This window comes from Salvelinus alpinus, chromosome 17 (genome assembly GCF_045679555.1).
Source record: "Salvelinus alpinus chromosome 17, SLU_Salpinus.1, whole genome shotgun sequence".
In the NCBI taxonomy this organism is placed as follows: Eukaryota; Metazoa; Chordata; class Actinopteri; order Salmoniformes; family Salmonidae; genus Salvelinus; species Salvelinus alpinus.
The window spans coordinates 15,217,894-15,236,668 of record NC_092102.1 but is presented as its reverse complement, the minus strand read 5'-3'; the positions used below and the strand labels follow the sequence as shown (position 1 = coordinate 15,236,668).

The 18,775-nt window shown below is 42.4% G+C and overlaps 1 protein-coding gene across 1 annotated transcript; it reads left to right on the top strand.

The window, feature by feature from the left end:
• Nucleotides 1-713: 713 nt before the first annotated feature.
• Nucleotides 714-17,257, top strand: LOC139542242 (nuclear receptor subfamily 1 group D member 1-like). The gene is made up of 8 exons (XM_071347435.1): nt 714-1,113; nt 11,634-11,951; nt 12,227-12,315; nt 12,508-12,652; nt 14,779-15,374; nt 15,485-15,670; nt 15,871-16,081; nt 16,326-17,257. Exons 1-8 carry the CDS (start codon nt 1,098-1,100, stop codon nt 16,523-16,525), a joined length of 1,761 nt encoding a protein of 586 aa, XP_071203536.1. The 5' UTR covers nt 714-1,097; the 3' UTR covers nt 16,526-17,257.
• The last annotated feature ends 1,518 nt before the right edge of the window (nt 17,258-18,775 follow it).

Genomic DNA, 18,775 nt, shown 5'->3' with positions numbered 1-18,775 from the left:
CGACTATCTTGTCAATATAATAGATAATGGTCGCACTCATCTGCTCAGACATTGCATGCATCAACCAATGGTTGGGTGCCACATAATCGACAGTGTCATCGACTGACCGATTGCTTTAACATATAATATGGTTTGCTGATACTTAAAATACCTATCCAGGACCTTGTAAGATCTGTCATGTGTCAGTAATGCAACGCGCCCAATCTTTGTAACTACCATACCAGTCACGGTGAGCCCTGCCCATTGTGCATGTGCCTCATCCTCCCACCTCTCGTTATCGCACGCTCAGTATTATGCATAAAATGTATGTCAGTAGGGCAGCGCTGAGCGCTCGTCCCGGCACATGCAGAGTGCACATGCATCGTGGCTTTAGTAAACACATAGCAGGTCAGGTTGAATAAGCACATTAAAACACCCCTCAGCTCTAGGTACCGGCCAATGAGAACACACCAAATAGTAAAAGGAAGGAGGGAGAGAGTGACAGTAGAGTGAATTAACAGGGGACATATAGTGAGATGAGATGCACCCCTTTAACCAAACAGACACAACCGAAGTTGAGAGAGGACACCAGGAGCGAGTCACATTTATTTCAGTTACCTGAAAACGTTATTGATGTGGAAGTGGTGGGTTTGTGTATTATTGGGTGTGTCTAGCCTGGCTAAATTCAGTTCATTCTCGGAGATGCTGATGGGGCAGTGTATTCTTGGGATTTCAGAAAATCACTTGTTTGTTCTCGGGTTGTGACACTCAAATCCGCTGAACCAAGCAACTCACTAGTCTAGTAGCCTAGAGTTATTCAGAGCGCAGAACAGATTCAGGTAGCTTCCGAGAAAATCTCTGCTGCACACCTGAGACAATTAGACATTGTTCTGCAAAGCATACAGCTGAACATAACTGTGCTTACAGTATACGACGGAAGTTTCAGTCGTTTGGCAGATCAATACGATTGTCTTCAACCGCGCTCGTTCTATGGGTCAGTTATCCACGCATAACTAGTTCTCGACTCCTACCTGTCTCCACTTGAGTATTGATCCTGCAGCTATATATCGAAAAGTCAGCATCATTCACCACAGCAAACAAAAGACACATCAAGAAACATGGACACTCCAGGTGGTAAGTACTATGATTGTGATTATATTTGTTGCAATCTTTTTTGTAGCTCAATATTGCATTTGGCTTTGGAGTTATACCTGTTTAGTTGAGAATGCTGAAGGTTCTTTTTTATTTTTTTTTAAACATTTTTGTTATTGTGTTGCATTGGTATGGTTTATCTTTGCAGCCGTGCGTAATTGTGCGCAAATACGTTCCCATGATGCGGTTTTGCATTAAAAGTGTCTCTTCATCAGCATATGTTAGAAAGGCATTCGAGATAATACGATTGAAAACAATGTTATAAGGCTAGCACTGTATGTCCAATTCTATATGTTATCAAATTGTGAGATTAGAACAATTCATCGTTGTAGCCCGTCATGCTTTTTGTGCATTATCCTCCCATGCATGAACCCTGATTTGATATAAATTATGAAAGTTGTAATATTCCAAGAAGTGGGTGTTTTCTTTTAAGCCTGCAAAGGTGTCCTCCGAAAATGTTACGAAGTTTGACGATGATGATACGTGACAGTGATTGAAGTTCACGCAGCTTTGATCCACTTCCTGTTTTTCCTCATAAAAACAAACTCACGTGGAGCGAGCTGTCATTGGTTCCAACGCATTCGCTGCCTTTTGCAAACAGTGGGCAGATTATTTTGTTTTCGTGCGTATCTAAATGAAATTATTCTCTATACCAGTGGTTCCCAAACTCTTGGGCGCCCCCCTTTTTTATATACACCTCCGTTCAAAAGTTTGGCTTCACTTAGAAATGTCCTTGTTTTTGAAAGAAAAGCAAAAAAAATGTGTCCATTCAAATAACATCAAATTGATCAGAAATACATTGTAGACATTGTTCATGTTGTAAATGACTTGTAGCTGGAAATGGCTGATAAAAAAAAATTTGTTTAATGGAATATCTACATAGGCATACAGAGGTCCATTATCAGCAACCATCCCTCCTGTGTTCTAATGGCACATTGTGTTAGCTAATCCAAGTTTATCATTTTAAAAGACTAATTGATCATTAGAAAACCCTTTTGCAATTATGTTAGCACAGCTGAAAACTGTTGTTCTGATTTAAAGAAGCAATACAACTGGCCTTCTTTAGACTAGTTGAGTATCTGGAGCATCAGCATTTGTGCGTTCGTTTACAGGCTCAAAATGGCCAGAAACAAAGAACTTTATTCTGAAAGTCATCCGTCTATTCTTGTTCTGAGAAATGAAGGCTATTCCATGCAAGAGATTGCCAAGAAACTGAAGATCTTGTACAACGCTGTGTACTACTCCCTTCACAGAACCGCGCAAACTGGCCCTAACCAGAATGGAAAGAGGAGTGGGAGGCCCTGGTACACAACTGAGCAAGAGGACAAGTACATTAGAGTGTCTAGTTTGAGAAACAGACACCTCACAAGTCCTCAACTGGCAACTTCATTAAATAGTATCCTCAAAACACCAGTCTCAACGTCAACAGTGAAGAGGCGACTCCGGGATGCTGTCCTTCTAGGCAGAGTTGCAAAGAAAAAGCTATATCTCTGTCCAGTGTCTGTGGTCCATCTTAATCTTTTCTTTTTACTGGCCAGTCTGAGATATGGCTTTTTCTTTGCAACTCTTTTTAGCCCATAGATTGTTGTAATTTTTTAATCACACAAATACACATTAGACATGTCACAATTTATAGAATTGCACGAAAATAAGCTTTAAAACTGCTAAATGTTCTTCGCACCACATGACAAAATGTATAGAATTTTAGGAACTAAGCTTTAAACTGGCAAAATTATCTCCACCAACAAGAGGGGTGTGAACAATTTGTGTCAAGAACAGTGCTTGTGCACACAGAAATAGACGTGCGTAGGCAGGGGGCCATAGGATATTCCCCAATCATGGAAGGGGGGCCTGAGTGAAAAAGTTTGAAAACCCCTGCTCTATACCAACCGGTTGGCATTGAGATAATAAATAGGTAGGAGAAGTGTTGTGATTACTATTGGAGGCGGGAGCAGTGATATTGGTTCATAAGGCACCATAATATTTGTTCACCTATTCCACATCCGGCTGTTGAGTGGTAATTAATTGACTAACTCTGCAGTCACGTTCCAGTACATGGATGGAAACGACCGTGGAAACGGCTTGGGTCAAGGCACCCGTTTCCACAGTCGTTTCCATCACATGGACTGGAACCACTTAACAGCTGGAAGTGGAATAGGTGAACAAAAATGATGATGCACTCTGCAAGTGCATCGACGTGAGGATGAATTGAGAATGTGAGGAGTGCATTCAGTGGGAAGACTCACGCTGCATGAAGCTCTCATCTGAAGTCAGAACTTGTTCCATGGGTTCCATGTCAGTTATTATCTGTAGAGGGCAATGGGGCGTGTCAGAGATCCTCATACTTTACTATGTTCATCATTTATTGGTAAAAAAAATATATTCAATAACGTATTCAGTAACTATTTGCCTTTTGTATATGCCTACATTTGGCTAGGCTAGGGGTTAGGGTTAAGTTTAGGATTTAGGTTAGCTAAAAGGGTTAGGTGAAGGGACAGCTAATATGCTAAGTAGTTGTACAGTAGCTAATTAGCTAAAATGCTAAAGTTGTCTGTGATGAGATTCGAACTTGGTTTGCTAGATGTTTGTGTTATACACCCACCCATCCACCCTGTGTTATGTAACCATACCACACCCACCCATCCACTATGTCTTATGTAACCATACCAAACATAACATATCATACTAAATGGAGTGTTCCTGATTTACATACAGAATAACACGAAGTGCTCTGAGACCAGGTTGTGCTATGCGGTGCATGGGTCTCCTTGGAGTGAGCGGCGAATGATTCTGGAGCGAACTCAGAACATCCTCAGCCAACGCTACATCCTGCTCTATTTACTTTTCCTCTTTAATTATGACAGAGACTATATGCCGCGTGCGGTGCTTAGAAATTCTGACTTCTGACGGGAGCTTCATGCAGCATGAGTCTTCCCGCTGAATGCACTCCTCGCATTCTCAATTAATCCTCACGTTGATGCACTTGCAGAGCCGCGTGCGGCGCGTGATTTCCCAGGACCTCCTCCCCTACAGTTCTCTATCTCTCTCAGCTCTGTCTTCTCTCTCTCGGACACTTCTGTTGTGATGCCGCCTGAGGTGATGGAAAGGGGGGAGGTTGGTCAGTGGATCAGCGATTTCATGCATTAATCTTATCTGTAGTCACGTTTTCCCACCTCATGCGCGCTTTATTGTATTCTAAGCAAATCAATTAGTCCTGATTCCTATAGCATATGTCCCTTGCATAAACATCTGTCCCAAACTCATACATACAATATAAATAGACATGCAGGCAATCCATAATATAACTCATTCTATTCACCCCCATTGAGGCCCTTTTGCCCACTGGGGGCAGGTGAAATTGGACAAGCTGTGAATGCTTCCTCCTGCTGCAGCATCTGTTTCAGCCACAGAGTGCACATCCAAATACAATTCACCTTTAACTGAGACAGTGACCTACTTCTCTACTCCTAGCTAGGTTAATGTTATAGACATAGAAACACACATAGAAACACACATAGGTCAATGATGTTTACTGTAATGTACAGTATTTACTTAGCTCATCGTCATGTTGCATTCTCATATTACATAGGATGCATTTGCAACTGTACATTTGGATCCTGGCTTTAATATTATATCAACAATAATTCACTGACTGTTATAAATCTAACATTATGTGGAGTAAACATCGTTTGGAGCCGAATGTGTGCCACCCTCCATGACCGGTCATTGCACAAAACACTAGCAGCCTTACCAGGCTTACAGCGTTGTGTGTGTAGCTTCCTGACCCACAGCACAGCAGAGCGCAAACAAGGGGAAGGATAGAATAGGGGGGAGGAGGAGGGGAGGAAGATGGGCGAAAGGATTGTTGTGCCTGTAAAGTGCTCAATGCTCACGTTTCTCTGCCTGCCTGGCTCTACTCACCCACTCAGGCAGATTAGTGGCTGTAAGGGTTACTGTGAAGCTGCTCGCCTCACTCTCCAACCTGCTGCCGATTCCACAATTAACACTAGTGTCTGTCTACACTGACCTCAATTCTAACTGGCTTGCCAGTGAGTGTATGGCTCTTTTGTCTTCTCTGAGTTACATGTGGCATCCTCTGGAGTTTGCTAAAAGCTATGTACTACTATCCTACTGGGTGAACATCAAAGACAATTCACAATCCAAATTCCTATGGCCCCCTATATTTTCTCTACTGTCATACCACGATGTCCTCTGAATTGGAGTTAATTGACAAAAAGGCCAGGCCCTATACTTTACATAGAGCTCTTGGCCAAGTATATGGTATATTATGGGAGCACCAAACAGTATATGGCAGTATAGTCAAGCTTAGCCTTGGAGAGGCCTGTAAAAGCTGATTATTTATTGACTAGGCTACCATTTATGGCATGGTAGTTCAGTCCTAAAGGCCGCTCACAAACGTAAACACAGAAGTAGCTCACATGTGAGTGTTCAAGTGGATATGCAATGTGTTTGGGTGGGTGTGGAGGTTTGGGTGGGTGTGGAGGTTTGGGTGGGTGTGGAGGTTTGGGTGGGTGTGGAGGTTTGGGTGCGTGGAGGTTTGGCAAGCCCCGAATGGGTCTGCAGGCTGTCTGTTTCCAGTCTCAGGTAGTGGCTGGCCAGGACAGGACAGCAGGTCCCTCCCTGTCATATGTCTGCTAAGACTTGCTCTAGATCTCTGGCTCTGCAGTGTGTCAATAATAAATCCTGTAGCACGTGCTGGCTGAGGGATTATAAAAACACTTGAGATAAACAAATACTTGGTGCAGCACCACAGGGGAAAACTGAGAAGTCAATAAGAGGAAAGAAATACAAGCCCAGGGCATATTTACTCATGTTTCTCATACAAATGTAAGACACCCTGACAGGTGCATAGTATTTGGGAATATACAGTGCCTTCGACAAGTATTCATACCTCTTGACTTTTTCCACATTTTGTTACGTTAGCCTTATTCTAAAATGGATTAAATATTTTTTTTCTCTCAGCAATCTATACAAAAATACCCCATAATAACAAAGCGAAAACAGGTTTATCAAATTTATTACAAATAAAAATCTGAAATACCTTGTTTACATTAGTATTCAGACCATTTGCTATGACACTTGAAACTGAGCTCTCAGGTGCATCGTGTTTCCATTGATCATCCTTGAGATGTTTCTACAACTTGATTGGGGTCCACCTGTGGTAGATTCAATTGATTGGACATGATTTGGAAAGGCACACACCTGTCTATATAAGGTCCCACAGCTGACAGTGCACGTCAGAGCAAAAACCAAGCCATGAGGTCGAAGGAATTGTCCGTAGAGCTCCGAGACAGGATTGTGTCGAGGCACAGATTGGAACCCCCAAGACTCTTCCTAGAGCTGGCCGCCCGGGCATAACTGAGTAATCGAGGGAGAAGGGCCGTGGTCAGGGAGGTGACCAAGAACCCGATAGTAAATCTGACAGAGCTCCAGAGTTCCTCTGTGGAGATGGGAGAACCTTCCAGGAGGACAACCATCTCTGCAGCACTCCACCAATCAGACCTGTATGGTAGAGTGGCCAGACGGAAGCCACTCATCAGTAAAAGGCACATGACAGGCTGCTTGGAGTTTGCCAAAAGGCACCTAAAGACTCTCACACCATGAGAAACAAGATTCTCTGGACTGATGAAACCAAGATTGAACTCTGGCCTGAATCCCAAGCGTCACGTCTGGGTGAAACCTGGCAACATCTCTACAACAGTTAAGCATGGTGGTGGCAGCATGGTGGTGGCAGCTGTGGGGATGTTTTTTCAGTGGCAAGGAAAGGGAGACTAGTCAGGATAAAGGCAAAGATTAAAGGAGCAAAGTACAGAGAGATCCTGGTTGAAAACCTACTTCAGAGGGCTCAGAACCTCAGACTGGGGCGAAGGTTCACCTTCCAACAAGACAACGACCCTAAGCACACAGCCAAGACAGCTCAGGAGTGGTTTCGGGACACGTCTCTGAATGTCCTTGAGTGGCCCAACCAGAGCCCGATCGATCATCTCTGGAGTGACCTGAAAATAGCTGTACAGTGACACTCCCCATCCAATCTGACAGAGCTTGAGAGGATCTGCAGAGGAATGGGAGAAACTCCCCAAATACAGGTGTGCCAAGCTTGTTGCATCATACACAAGAAGACTCCAGGCTGTAATCGCTGCCAAAGGTGCTTCAGCAAGTACTGAGTAAACGGTCTGAATAGTTATGTAAATGTGATATTTCAGTTCTGTTTTATAAATTTGCTTTGTCATTATGGGACCTGAGAGGGTATCGGTCCACCCACTTAGGAGCCACGCCCACCCACTGAGGAGCCAGGCCCAGACAATCAGAATGAGTTTTTCCCCACAAAAGTGCTTTATTACAGACAGAAATACTCCTCAGCACCTCCTCAGACAATCCCGCAGGTATTTGGTATTTTATTAGAATCCCCATTAGCTGTTGCAAAAGCAGCAGCTACTCTTCCTGGGGTCCACACAAAACATGAAACATGACATAATACAGAACATTAATAGACAAGAACAGCTCAAGGACAGAACTACAAAAAAAAAAATTTAAGACACATGTAGTCTACATATCAATGCATACACACAAACTATGTAGGTCAAATAGGGAAGAGGCGTTGCTTTATCTGTTTTTTGAAGTAGCCCGGATGTGGAGGTCCTGAGCTGGCATGGTTACATGTGGTCTAAGGTTGAGGCCGGTTAGATGTACTGCCAAATTCTCTAAAATGACATGAGGCGGCTTATGGTAGAAAAATTAACATTAAATTCTCTAGCAACAGCTCTGTTGGTCTGTTGGACATTCCGGCAGTCACCATACCAATTGCACGCTCCCTCAACTTGAGACATCTGTGGCATTGTGTGTGTGACAAAACTGCACATTTTGGAGTTGCCTTTTATTGTCCCCAGCACAAGGTGCACATGTGTAATGATCATGCTGTTTAATCAGCTTCTTGATATGCCACAACTGTCAGTTGGATGGATTATCTTGGCAAATGAGAAATGCTCACTAACAGGGATGTAAACTAATTTGGGAGAAATGGAACATTTCTGGAATCTTTTATTTCAGCTCATGAAACATGGGACCAGAACTTTACATGTTAGTTTATATTTTTGTTCAGTGTAGTTTATATTCGATGTATACATACAATAGGCTAACTATTACCATGACACCTTGTGTAGGTGGCTGCTATCTTTTTATCACTGCCCTGTCTCACAAACTCACCAAGAAATGTTTTTTTTAAAGTTAGGTAGCCCGTTCGAGTGGTTCTCTCTCTATGGGAAAACTGGACTCACTTTCTCCATAGCTTATTGTCGGTGACGGCATGAGTACAGTTCTCTGCCACAGCATCCCTGGGACTCCCCCAGTATATTTATTTTAATCACAGAACCGGTTTGTGATTGTTGTAAATTTCTACACGATATTGCAGATTTGGTCCAGGCAGTAACCATGTCAGAAGTCCATGTGAGTCGGCGGTCAGGTGTCGTGCTGCTTGCGAGCGCTCGGCAAGGAGGGAGCGGAAGCACCGCATAGCCCGCGCGGCCGTGTCTCAGAGATGCAAAATATTTAGAGAGGATAGAGGATGCAAAATAGAGGATGCGAAGGCAGACGAACAGAGAGGATAAAAAAATTAAAAAATAAAATAAAAAGAGCAACGTTGATTTATTTACTGTCATTTATATTGACTGCCTATATAAATACTGAAGTTGTTTGCATGGCGCAAAAAAATGTCTAGCTAGGTTTCCATTCAATTGGCGACAGATATTCATGTGACTATTCTAAAATCCACATAAACAATATGCACACTTTCCTACCAGAAATGTGTTTCAAACTAATTTATATTCCCATGTACCGAATAAAAAAATGCAAGTTAAATGGGTTTTCATCGCAATTTTACTGATGTTTTTCTCACATTTTTAAAATATTGTTATATACCACACGTATAGCCTACATCAACTAGATTCAGCCAATTTTTTTCTTGAGCGGATGATCGGGGGGCCGGAACAAAATACAAAATACATTTTAGATTGCAAATTGACAGAAAGAAGCCAAAATAGATGTAATGTTTGACTAAAACAATAATTTCATCCCTTGCTTACGATCACATACATACAGTGCCTTCAGAAAGTATTCACACCCCTTGACTTATTCCACATTTTGTTGTTACAGCCTGAATAAAAAAATTATGAAATATACTTTTTTCTCATTCATCTACACACAATACCCCATAATGTTAAAGTAGAAACATGTGTTTTTAGAAATTTTAGCAAAAATATATAAGTATTTACACCCCTGAGGCAATGCTTTGTAAAAGCACATTTGGCAGAGATTAGTCTTTCTGGGTAAATCTCTAAGAGCTTTCCACACCTGGATTGTGCAGTATTTGCCCATTATTCTTTTCAAAATTCTTAAAGCTCTGTCAAATTGGTTGTGTCTTGCCATAGATTTTCAAGCAGATTTAAGTCTAAACTGTAATTCGGCCTCTTAGAAATAGAAACTTACAAACTGCTTTGTCATTTTAGTGCCTTGATGCAAACATGATGCATGTTTTGGAATATTTGCATTCTGTATAGGCTTCCTTCTTTTCACTCTGTCATTTAGGTCAGTATTGTGGAGTTAACTACGCTGTTTTTGGTCCATCCTCAGTTTTCTCCTATCGCAGCCATTAAACTCTAACTGTTTTAAAGTCATCATTGGCCTCATGGTGAAATCCCTGTGCAGTTTCCGTCCTCTCCGGCAACCGAGTTAGGACACCATCTTTGTAGTGAGTGGGTGTATTGATACACCATCCAAAGTGTAATTAATATGCTCAAAGGAAAATTCATGCTCAAAGGAAAATTCATGCTCAAAGGAAAATTCATGCTCAAAGGAAAATTCAATGTCTGCTTTAAAAAATATATTTTTATCCATCTACCAATAGCTGCCCTTTGTGAGGCATTGGAAAACCTCCCTGGTCTTTGTGTTTGAATCTGTGATTGAAATTCACTGCTCGACTGAGGAGTACAGAGATGAGGCAGTCATTCAAAAAAGATGTTAAACCCTATTATTGCACTCAGTGAGTCCATGCAACTTATTATGTGACATTTTTACTCCTGAACTTATTTAGGCTTGTCATAACAAAGGGGTAGAATACTTATTGACTCAAGACATTTCAGCTTTGAATTCTTTATTAATTACTTTTTTTCTCAAAAAACATTTTTCCACGTTGACATTATGGGGTATTGTCTGTAGGCCAGTGACAAAAAAAATCTAAATTTAATCAATTTTAAATTCAGGCTGTAACAATTTTTTGGGGGAAAAAGGGTTGTGAATAGTTTCTACGTTTTTCTATTATACATGGGAAAAGATTTCCAAAACAAAAATCACATGGAGCGGATTTCCTGGTGTTTTTACAGTCTTTTATGTACAACAATGAATTCAAAAATAAATAATATAAGCAAAACAAAATTTGCTCAGAACTTGGGGGGCCAAATGGCCCACGGGTTGCCATTTGGGGAACCTTGGCCTACATGATGAGATTATTATGGACAAAAGAGCAACATTGACATATAAAAATAAAACGGTAGCCAAGCATTGATGATCAAGTCACCAGAATAAGACCCTTGTTATTTATTGGAAAGGAGCATCTGTCACGATCGTCTAAGTGAGGAGACCAAAGTGATGTGAATACATCTTCCTTTTAATAAACGAAGAACACTTAAACCAACTACACAAACTATACAAAATAACAAACGAACATGACGCTAATGAAAACGAGTGCAGACATGCAACATCAACATAGAAAATCACCCACAACCCACAATGACAAAACAGGCTACCTAAATATGGTTCCCAATCAGAGACAACGACTAACACCTGCCTCTGATTGAGAACCATATCAGGCCAAACACAGAAAGACAAACTAGACATACAACATAGAATGCCCACTCAGATCACACCCAAACTAAACAAAACATATAAACATACAAAGCAAACTATGGTCAGGGCGTGACAGCATCAAGCTCATCAGCTTGCACTTTCACCACCCTGTGAAGTACAGCACAACTTATTTCATCTTTAGCCTCAACCTCTGGTAGCCTAATAACCTGCATGCTTTCCCAACGAGTCATAGTGGAAGGACCACACACCATGTCATCACGTGACTCCGAGTTTACTTCCATATGATGCTTATTATATCTATATTTGCGCATAAAATTATTTCCACCGCTATTTCTCGCATCATTTATTTTACAGACCCAAAAAGATGTAAAACAAACAAATCATCTGATGGCATTTATGAAATTGTACCTATTAGTCCTACAGAGAGCTGTCTTTTGCCACCATCTACCACAAACGGTAGCGGCATAACCACAACTTTTAAAGGAAGAACCACTGTATGCTTTTGCATGCCTTTAAACATTGCATTCTGCACCACATCCTGAACTTGGTGACCTTTTTGGAGTAAACTTCTTTTCAGCTATCTGACTAACCCCACTACCTATCTGTCTCTGTTTTTCCAACAGGAGGTGTTATTCTGTATGCGTGCTCCTCAGGCAGCGGCAGCCCTAGCCCTGGCAGCCCGTCCAGTGGGTACCAGACCCAGTCCCCCTCCTCCACCCTCTCCCAGCCCTCCTCCCCAGAGGAGATCACCTTCACAGAACTCGGGCCCCTGGGGTCCCTGAAGGGCCAGAGAGGGGGAGGATGCACACCTCCATCCTCCAAGCTGGTGTTCCACTTCCCAGAAGTCTACAATGTGGCTACATCAACGTCCACCCACCAGCACACGTACCAACACCCCATCGCTGGGAAAAGGCCTAGTGGATTCACAGGACCTTTCACCAGTGAGTAGCATTCCTTCCGGACTTCTTTTGTCATCCCTCCTTACTCTTTCTAGCCTAAACCAAAACATTCACCCCTATCCAATACTCATCTCCTCCCACAATCTTTGTCTGTAATGTACACTACACGACGTCTTTTGTTGATTGTAACGTCGGTCGGTAGTCACCTTCACTTATGATCACATTTCTGACTTGCTGTACCTCTGTCTCTCTCTCTCTCTAATATATATATATATATATATATATATATATATATATATATATATATATCTCTACAGAGACTGGTGGTATGGTGCTCCTGTGTACAGTGTGTGGAGACATTGCATCTGGGTTCCACTACGGAGTGCACGCCTGTGAGGGTTGCAAGGTAAGAAGACCACGATGACTAAACACATACAGTAAGTGCCCCTGAAATGGCTCCCTATATAGCGCACTTCTTTTGACCATTTCAGATGCACTCTTACTGTGTATAATAAGGTGGTGGGTCACATTCACGTTGACCATTTAAAACCAACCAGGATGCTAACTAACTGTACATCTGCTTGAATTTCCTGTCTAGGGCTTCTTCCGTCGCAGCATTCAGCAAAACATCAACTACAAGATGTGTGTGAAGAACGAGAACTGCCTCATTATGAGAATGAACCGCAACCGCTGCCAACACTGTCGCTTCAAGAAATGCCTCTCCGTGGGCATGTCCAGAGATGGTAAGAGTTCTAGTGAAATCTTACTGAGAGTGCAGGCTCAGACAATCATTTGAGGCCATACAATGCGAGTTTCTCAGCACTGCACTAGCCTTATCTTTCACCTGAGACATTGCACTGACCTACTGTTGAAGGGCACACGTCGGAAAAGAACCTATATCCACACAGGCTCTTGCACATTCATAATTTTCAAAGTCAGTCTTTCTTCCTCTTGTTCAGATTCCTCCCCTCCGTGTTCCCTGAGCTCTCCCTTTATCCCGCTCTTCTCTCCTCTCCGACAGTGATTTATGAGAACGGGAGCCTTGAAGTCCCTGAAGCTATCTGTCATACAGAAAACTGCAGCAAACACAGGAATTATTTTGGGGAATTGGAACAGGGGCAACTTGATTACTTTGTATACTGTTTACCCTTATAACATCTTGTACAATTAATGAGGGAGATGGCAAACAATTATGCTCGAGATGCAGAACAAAACAGCCCGTCCTTGTCACACAATTAATCAGCCGTATGCAAAGCTAATCTCACCTACTTTACTTTTAGCCTTGATAGCTAAGTATTGATAAATTGCCCCATCATAACGGATTACGAAAATAGTGTGGGATGGTTTCAGTTGACCTAAAAAAGCAAAGCAAGCATTTTACCTATAGCACGCTGGTACATGGTGACCTAGTTGGGATAGTTTGCCTGCCTTCGGTGTCTTCTCAGTGTGGCTTCAACCCTCCTGTGTTCTCTCTCGTGCTTAATCTATTGCCTAATCTACAAGATAACCAAGTGTGATTTCTGCATGCAGTCGACAGTTTGGGCGCTCAAAAGGTGGGGTACGAGAAACGAGGCTAGTGAAGATGTTTTGATGCAAGGAAAAACACTCATATTGACCCTGTTAAAAACACGATCTCGAAAGTGTCAAGAACCACAACCTAGAAACCTCTTTCCTTCGACTTCAGCTGTTGTGAAAACAGAAAAACCTCAGTCAACTGCCTGCAGTCCACATGGCAGAAGACTTCCTGATTTCTCAGGAGCCTGTGATTGGTGTATCTTGGGATTACCATATAGACAAGGCACATATTGAAGTCACTTTCCCTCCCTGAAACCAGTTCATCTTCTTAAAGACACAGCCAACACTTTCATCCTAAACGCAGTGCATTAAAGCCCATTCTCACAACTGTAATGACTAGCTAAAGTCTAGACAGACTATCCATGCACACATAAAAAAGTGGATTGATGTGAATGAATATCGCAGAATTACATAGATCTGCTGTAACAGAATGTCACTGTTATAGCCCTTTTTAGCATGATCTAGATCCTATGCTCTTTAGGGACAGTGCATTGCACACTGCAGAAAGAGACCCAAGAGATCATGTTATGATGCCAGAGATGTGTTAACACAGATGTTCACAGTCATACATTTAACTGAAGCAGAACACAAATATTTCTCCCCGATGTCATAGCTTAGTGCAGTATCTTGTTTTGATCTCAAACACTTTAAGTTAGTTTGTTTCTATGAATTATAGATAATTTACATCTTGCCTCAGGCATTGTGCTGGCTTGGTTGAAGAACTCTCAGCAGCAGGACTGCCATTTGAAGTTTCTCTCTTATGTCACACTCCACTTTGGTGTTTCACTCACTACTTTCTCTCTGCAAGCTCCTATTTTCAACACTATTCTTCACTCTCACTAACACCCTCCTTCTCTGCAACCTCCCCTCCCTCCCTCCTTCTCTACATCCTCTTTCCTCCCCCTTGCGTGGTAGCCCACCTCTATTTCTCTCCCTCCGTCGCAGTAGCAGTGACATCACGTTCACGATGAGCCACTGCCCTACTTACAAAGTAGAGAGGGAGGGAAGGAGAGGAGAGAGAGAGAGAGATGGATAGGGGGTCTATAAATAGCATTTTCAGCTGATGGATATTGTTGGAGAGGGGGATGGAGAGTAGGAGGGATGGGACCCAGAAAAGACTGCTTACACGTTCATGCATGAAATACACAAGATGCAATTAATGCATTTTTGTTACGAAGGGGAATGTATGAACAGTATATGTTTGTTTCTGTGTAGACCGGACCTTAAGACTTAATATCTATAAGAGAACTATGGCCAGAAGTTGACCTGTCCCCTCTGTTTGTGTCTTCATCAGCTGTGCGTTTTGGCCGTATCCCTAAGAGGGAGAAGCAGAGGCTTCTGGATGAGATGCAAAGCTACATGAACAGCCTGAACGAGTCTAACACCATGGACATAGAGTCCTCCCCCATCTCCGAAGCCCCTCCCAGCCCAGCAGAGGTTCCTTCTAAAGAGGCCATCAGAGCCATCTCACAGGCCTATCAGGACATCTCTTCCAGCAGCCAAGACAGGGCAGCCAAGAGGGAACTCAACATCACCAACTCACCAACAACATCTCTGTTCAAGAGCAACACATCTCAGGAGACCAGCTACACCAATGGCTCCTCCCACCTCGGCTCTGACCCCACCCAGGGGTACCAGTCCTGTCCTGCAGGCCTTGCCCCTCACTGCCCAGACACTAATGACAACCACCATACGTTCCCCTCTGTGGACAAAAGTCGCTATAGTTGCCCCGCTACTTTGTCCAATCATGACCACGGACAGTCTAATGTGGGCACACCTCAACGAGGCAGCTCGGCCAATCACAACAGTTTCTCCATGAAGGAAGAGACCCAAGAGCCCCAAACTCAGACATCCTGTCCGTGGAAATTAGCTGCTGGAACCAAAGTGCTGGTGAGTAAACCAAGAGTCGTTAAAAAGTTATGAAGCTTTACATATGTGACGTTTATAAAAACAACAGTATAGTATGGATTTGAATCGAACTTTCTCTCTCTATCCCTCAGGCCTGTCCTCTCAATGCGTGTCCTGTATCTGCGGCCAGTCGTTCTGGACAGCAGATATGGGAGTCTTTCTCCCAGTGTTTCACCCCGGCAGTGAGGGAAGTGGTGGAGTTCGCTAAGGGTATCCCTGGCTTCCAGGAGCTCAGCCAGCACGACCAGGTCATGCTGCTCAAATCAGGCACCTTCCAGGTAATAACCGCTTGTTTTTAAAGTAGTCTATTTTTGTCCAGGACTGGGCTTTATCTCTACCCAGGAAACTGGCCCTAAATCAGATTATTTCAGGTGTGTTTACAAATATAAAAGGACAAAACACCTTAATTCTCTCTCCCAATAAATGTAATCCCGATCCATATTGACTAACCTTCCACTGGGTCTTCTGTCTCGGTCAGGTGTTGATGGTGAGGTTCTGTACAATGTTTAACCCTGAGGAGCGGACGGTGACCTTCCTGAATGGCCAGACGTACCCTCTGTCCACCCTGCGGGCGCTGGGGATGGGGGCGCTGCTCGACGCCATCTTTGACTTCAGTGAGAAGCTGGGAACTCTGAGGCTGGAGCCTGATGAGATGGCTCTGTTCATGGCCGTGGTGCTGGTCTCTGCAGGTGAGGGGAAAAATAGCCATTGAATTCATCACTAAAGCAGTGTCAATATGAGCAACATGGCATTAGGAAGTCATAGAAGAGATGTACATCTTAAATGGTATGATAAGAAAATGTGACCGAGTAAGTATGAAGAGCTTATTATGAGCATAACGATAAACCGACGATAAAGTTGTGCAGACATCCATAGATAGATAGCTATTGTGTCTCTCAAACAAGCGCTCACCCTCTCTTCTTGTCTCCTTAGACCTTTCTGGCATCGTTGATATGGGGGCAGTAGAACAGCTCCAGGACGGGTTCATCCGTGCCCTGCATTCCCTCATCCACTGCCGTCGTCCCGAAGAGAGCGCGTCCATCTTCCCCAAGCTGCTCCTGCACTTGCCCGATCTGCGCACCCTCAACAACCTGCACTCCGACAAGCTGCTGGCCTTCCGGATTGACTCATGAACAGCCCTGAACACACACACATAGCAATTCAGAACTCACCGACCACTCTCAGGGCAAGACTTCTCAGGAGATTTAGGAACACTAGGGAAATCCATCAACAACAACAAAAATGTTCAAGAAGCATGTTTGAAAAAGGACAATAATTAATATATTGATCTCCATCCTGTTTTCATGCACAGTTATGCACACACACAAACAAACAACCTCAAGATCTACACTTGGGGAAAGATGGCCTGTTAGAACGTACATCAGTGTTTTAGGCTTACCGTTACCCTTTTGGACAGATCAGATGTGTATGGTAGTTTACCCGTTGTTTTCCAGTCTTTAGGAGACCAAAAGCCAGTTCACTTACTTGTTTAACTTATTCCTAATCTCCTGACCATTGCCAAACCACAGTTGAGAGAGAATCAGAGAGGAAGATGTTTGTGGACAATGATAAGTTTAGGGACAATTATTGGTGACTGAATGTGTGGGTGTTTAGTGTTTGTATAAGAGAAAGGGACCCTGTATATAATAATAATACATACCATTTACACTTAAGATCATATGACTCCCATTTCACTTATAAACACATCTGGGGTTTAAATATACAAGTAAGTCTCAAATATATTAAACAGACTAATTGCATATAGAAATGCGATATTCTGTATATTGGCAAATCAAATTGTATTTGTCACATTCACATGTTTAGCAGATGTTATTGCGGGTGTAGAGAAATGCTTGTGTTTCTAGCTCCAACAGTGCAGTAGTATCTAACAATACACAACAATACACACAACCTAAAATTAAAAGGAAGGAATATTAAGGAATATATAAATATTAGGATGATCAATGTTGGAGTGGCATAGACTAAATACAGTAGAATAGAATACAGTATATACATATGAGATGAGTAAAGCAAAAATATGTACACTACCGGTCAAAAGTTTGGGGTCCCTTAGAAATTTATAATTTTCTGTCTATTAAAATAACATCAAATTGATCAGAAATACAGTGTAGACATTGTTAATGTTGTAAATGACTATTGTAGCTGGAAACAGCAGATAAAAAAAAATAATGGAATATCTACAATTGAGGTCGGAAGTTTACATACACTTAGGTTGGAGACATTAAAACTCGTTTTTCAACCACTCCACAAATTTCTTGTTAACAAACTATAGTTTTGGCAAGTCGGTTAGGACATCTACTTTGTGCATGACACAAGTAATTCTTCCAACAATTGTTTACAGACAGATTATTTAACTTATAATTCACTGGGTCAGAAGTTTACATACACTAAGTTGACTGTGCTTAAACAGCTTGGAAAATCCTAGAAAATGATGTCATGGCTTTAGAAGCTTCTGATAGGCTAATTGACGTAATTTGAGTCAATTGGAGGTGTACCTCTGGATGTATTTCAAGGCCTACCTTCAAACTCCGTGCCTCTTTGCTTGACATCATGGTAAAATCTAAAGAAATCAGCCAAGACCTCAGAAAAAAAATGTCCTCTGGTCTGAAGAAACAAAAATATAACTGTTTGGCCATAATGACCATCGTTATGTTTGGAGGAAAAAGGGAGATGCTTGCAAGCCGAAGAACACCATCCCAACCATGAAGCACTGGGGTGATCGCATCATGTTGTGGGGATGCTTTGCTGCAGGAGGGACTGGTGCACTTCACAAAATAGATGGCATCATGAGGGAGGAAAATTATGTGGATCAGTCAGGAAGTTAAAGCTTGGTTGCAAATGGGTCTTCCAAATGGACAATGACCACAAGCATACTTCCAAAGTTGTGGCAAAATGGCTTAAGGACAACAAAGTCTAGGTATTGGAGTGGCCTTCACAAAACCCTGACCTCAATCCTATAGAACATTTGTGGGCAGAACTGAAAAAGCGTGTGCGAATAAGGAGTACAACTGTACAAATCTGACTCAGTTACACCAGCTCTGTCAGGAGGAATGGGACAAAATTCACCCAACTTATTGTGGGAAGCTTGTGGACGGCTACCCGAAACGTTTGACCCAAGTTAAACAATTTAAAGGCAATGCTACCAAATACTAATTGAGTGTATGTAAACTTCTGACCCACTGGGAATGTGATGAAAGCTGAAATAAATCATTCTCTCTACTGTTATTCTGACATTTAACATTCTTAAAATAAAGTGGTGATCCTGACTGACCTAAGACAGGGAATTTTTACTAGGATTAAATGTCAGGAATTGTGAAAAACTGAGTTTAAATGTATTTGACTAAGGTGTATGTAAACTTCCG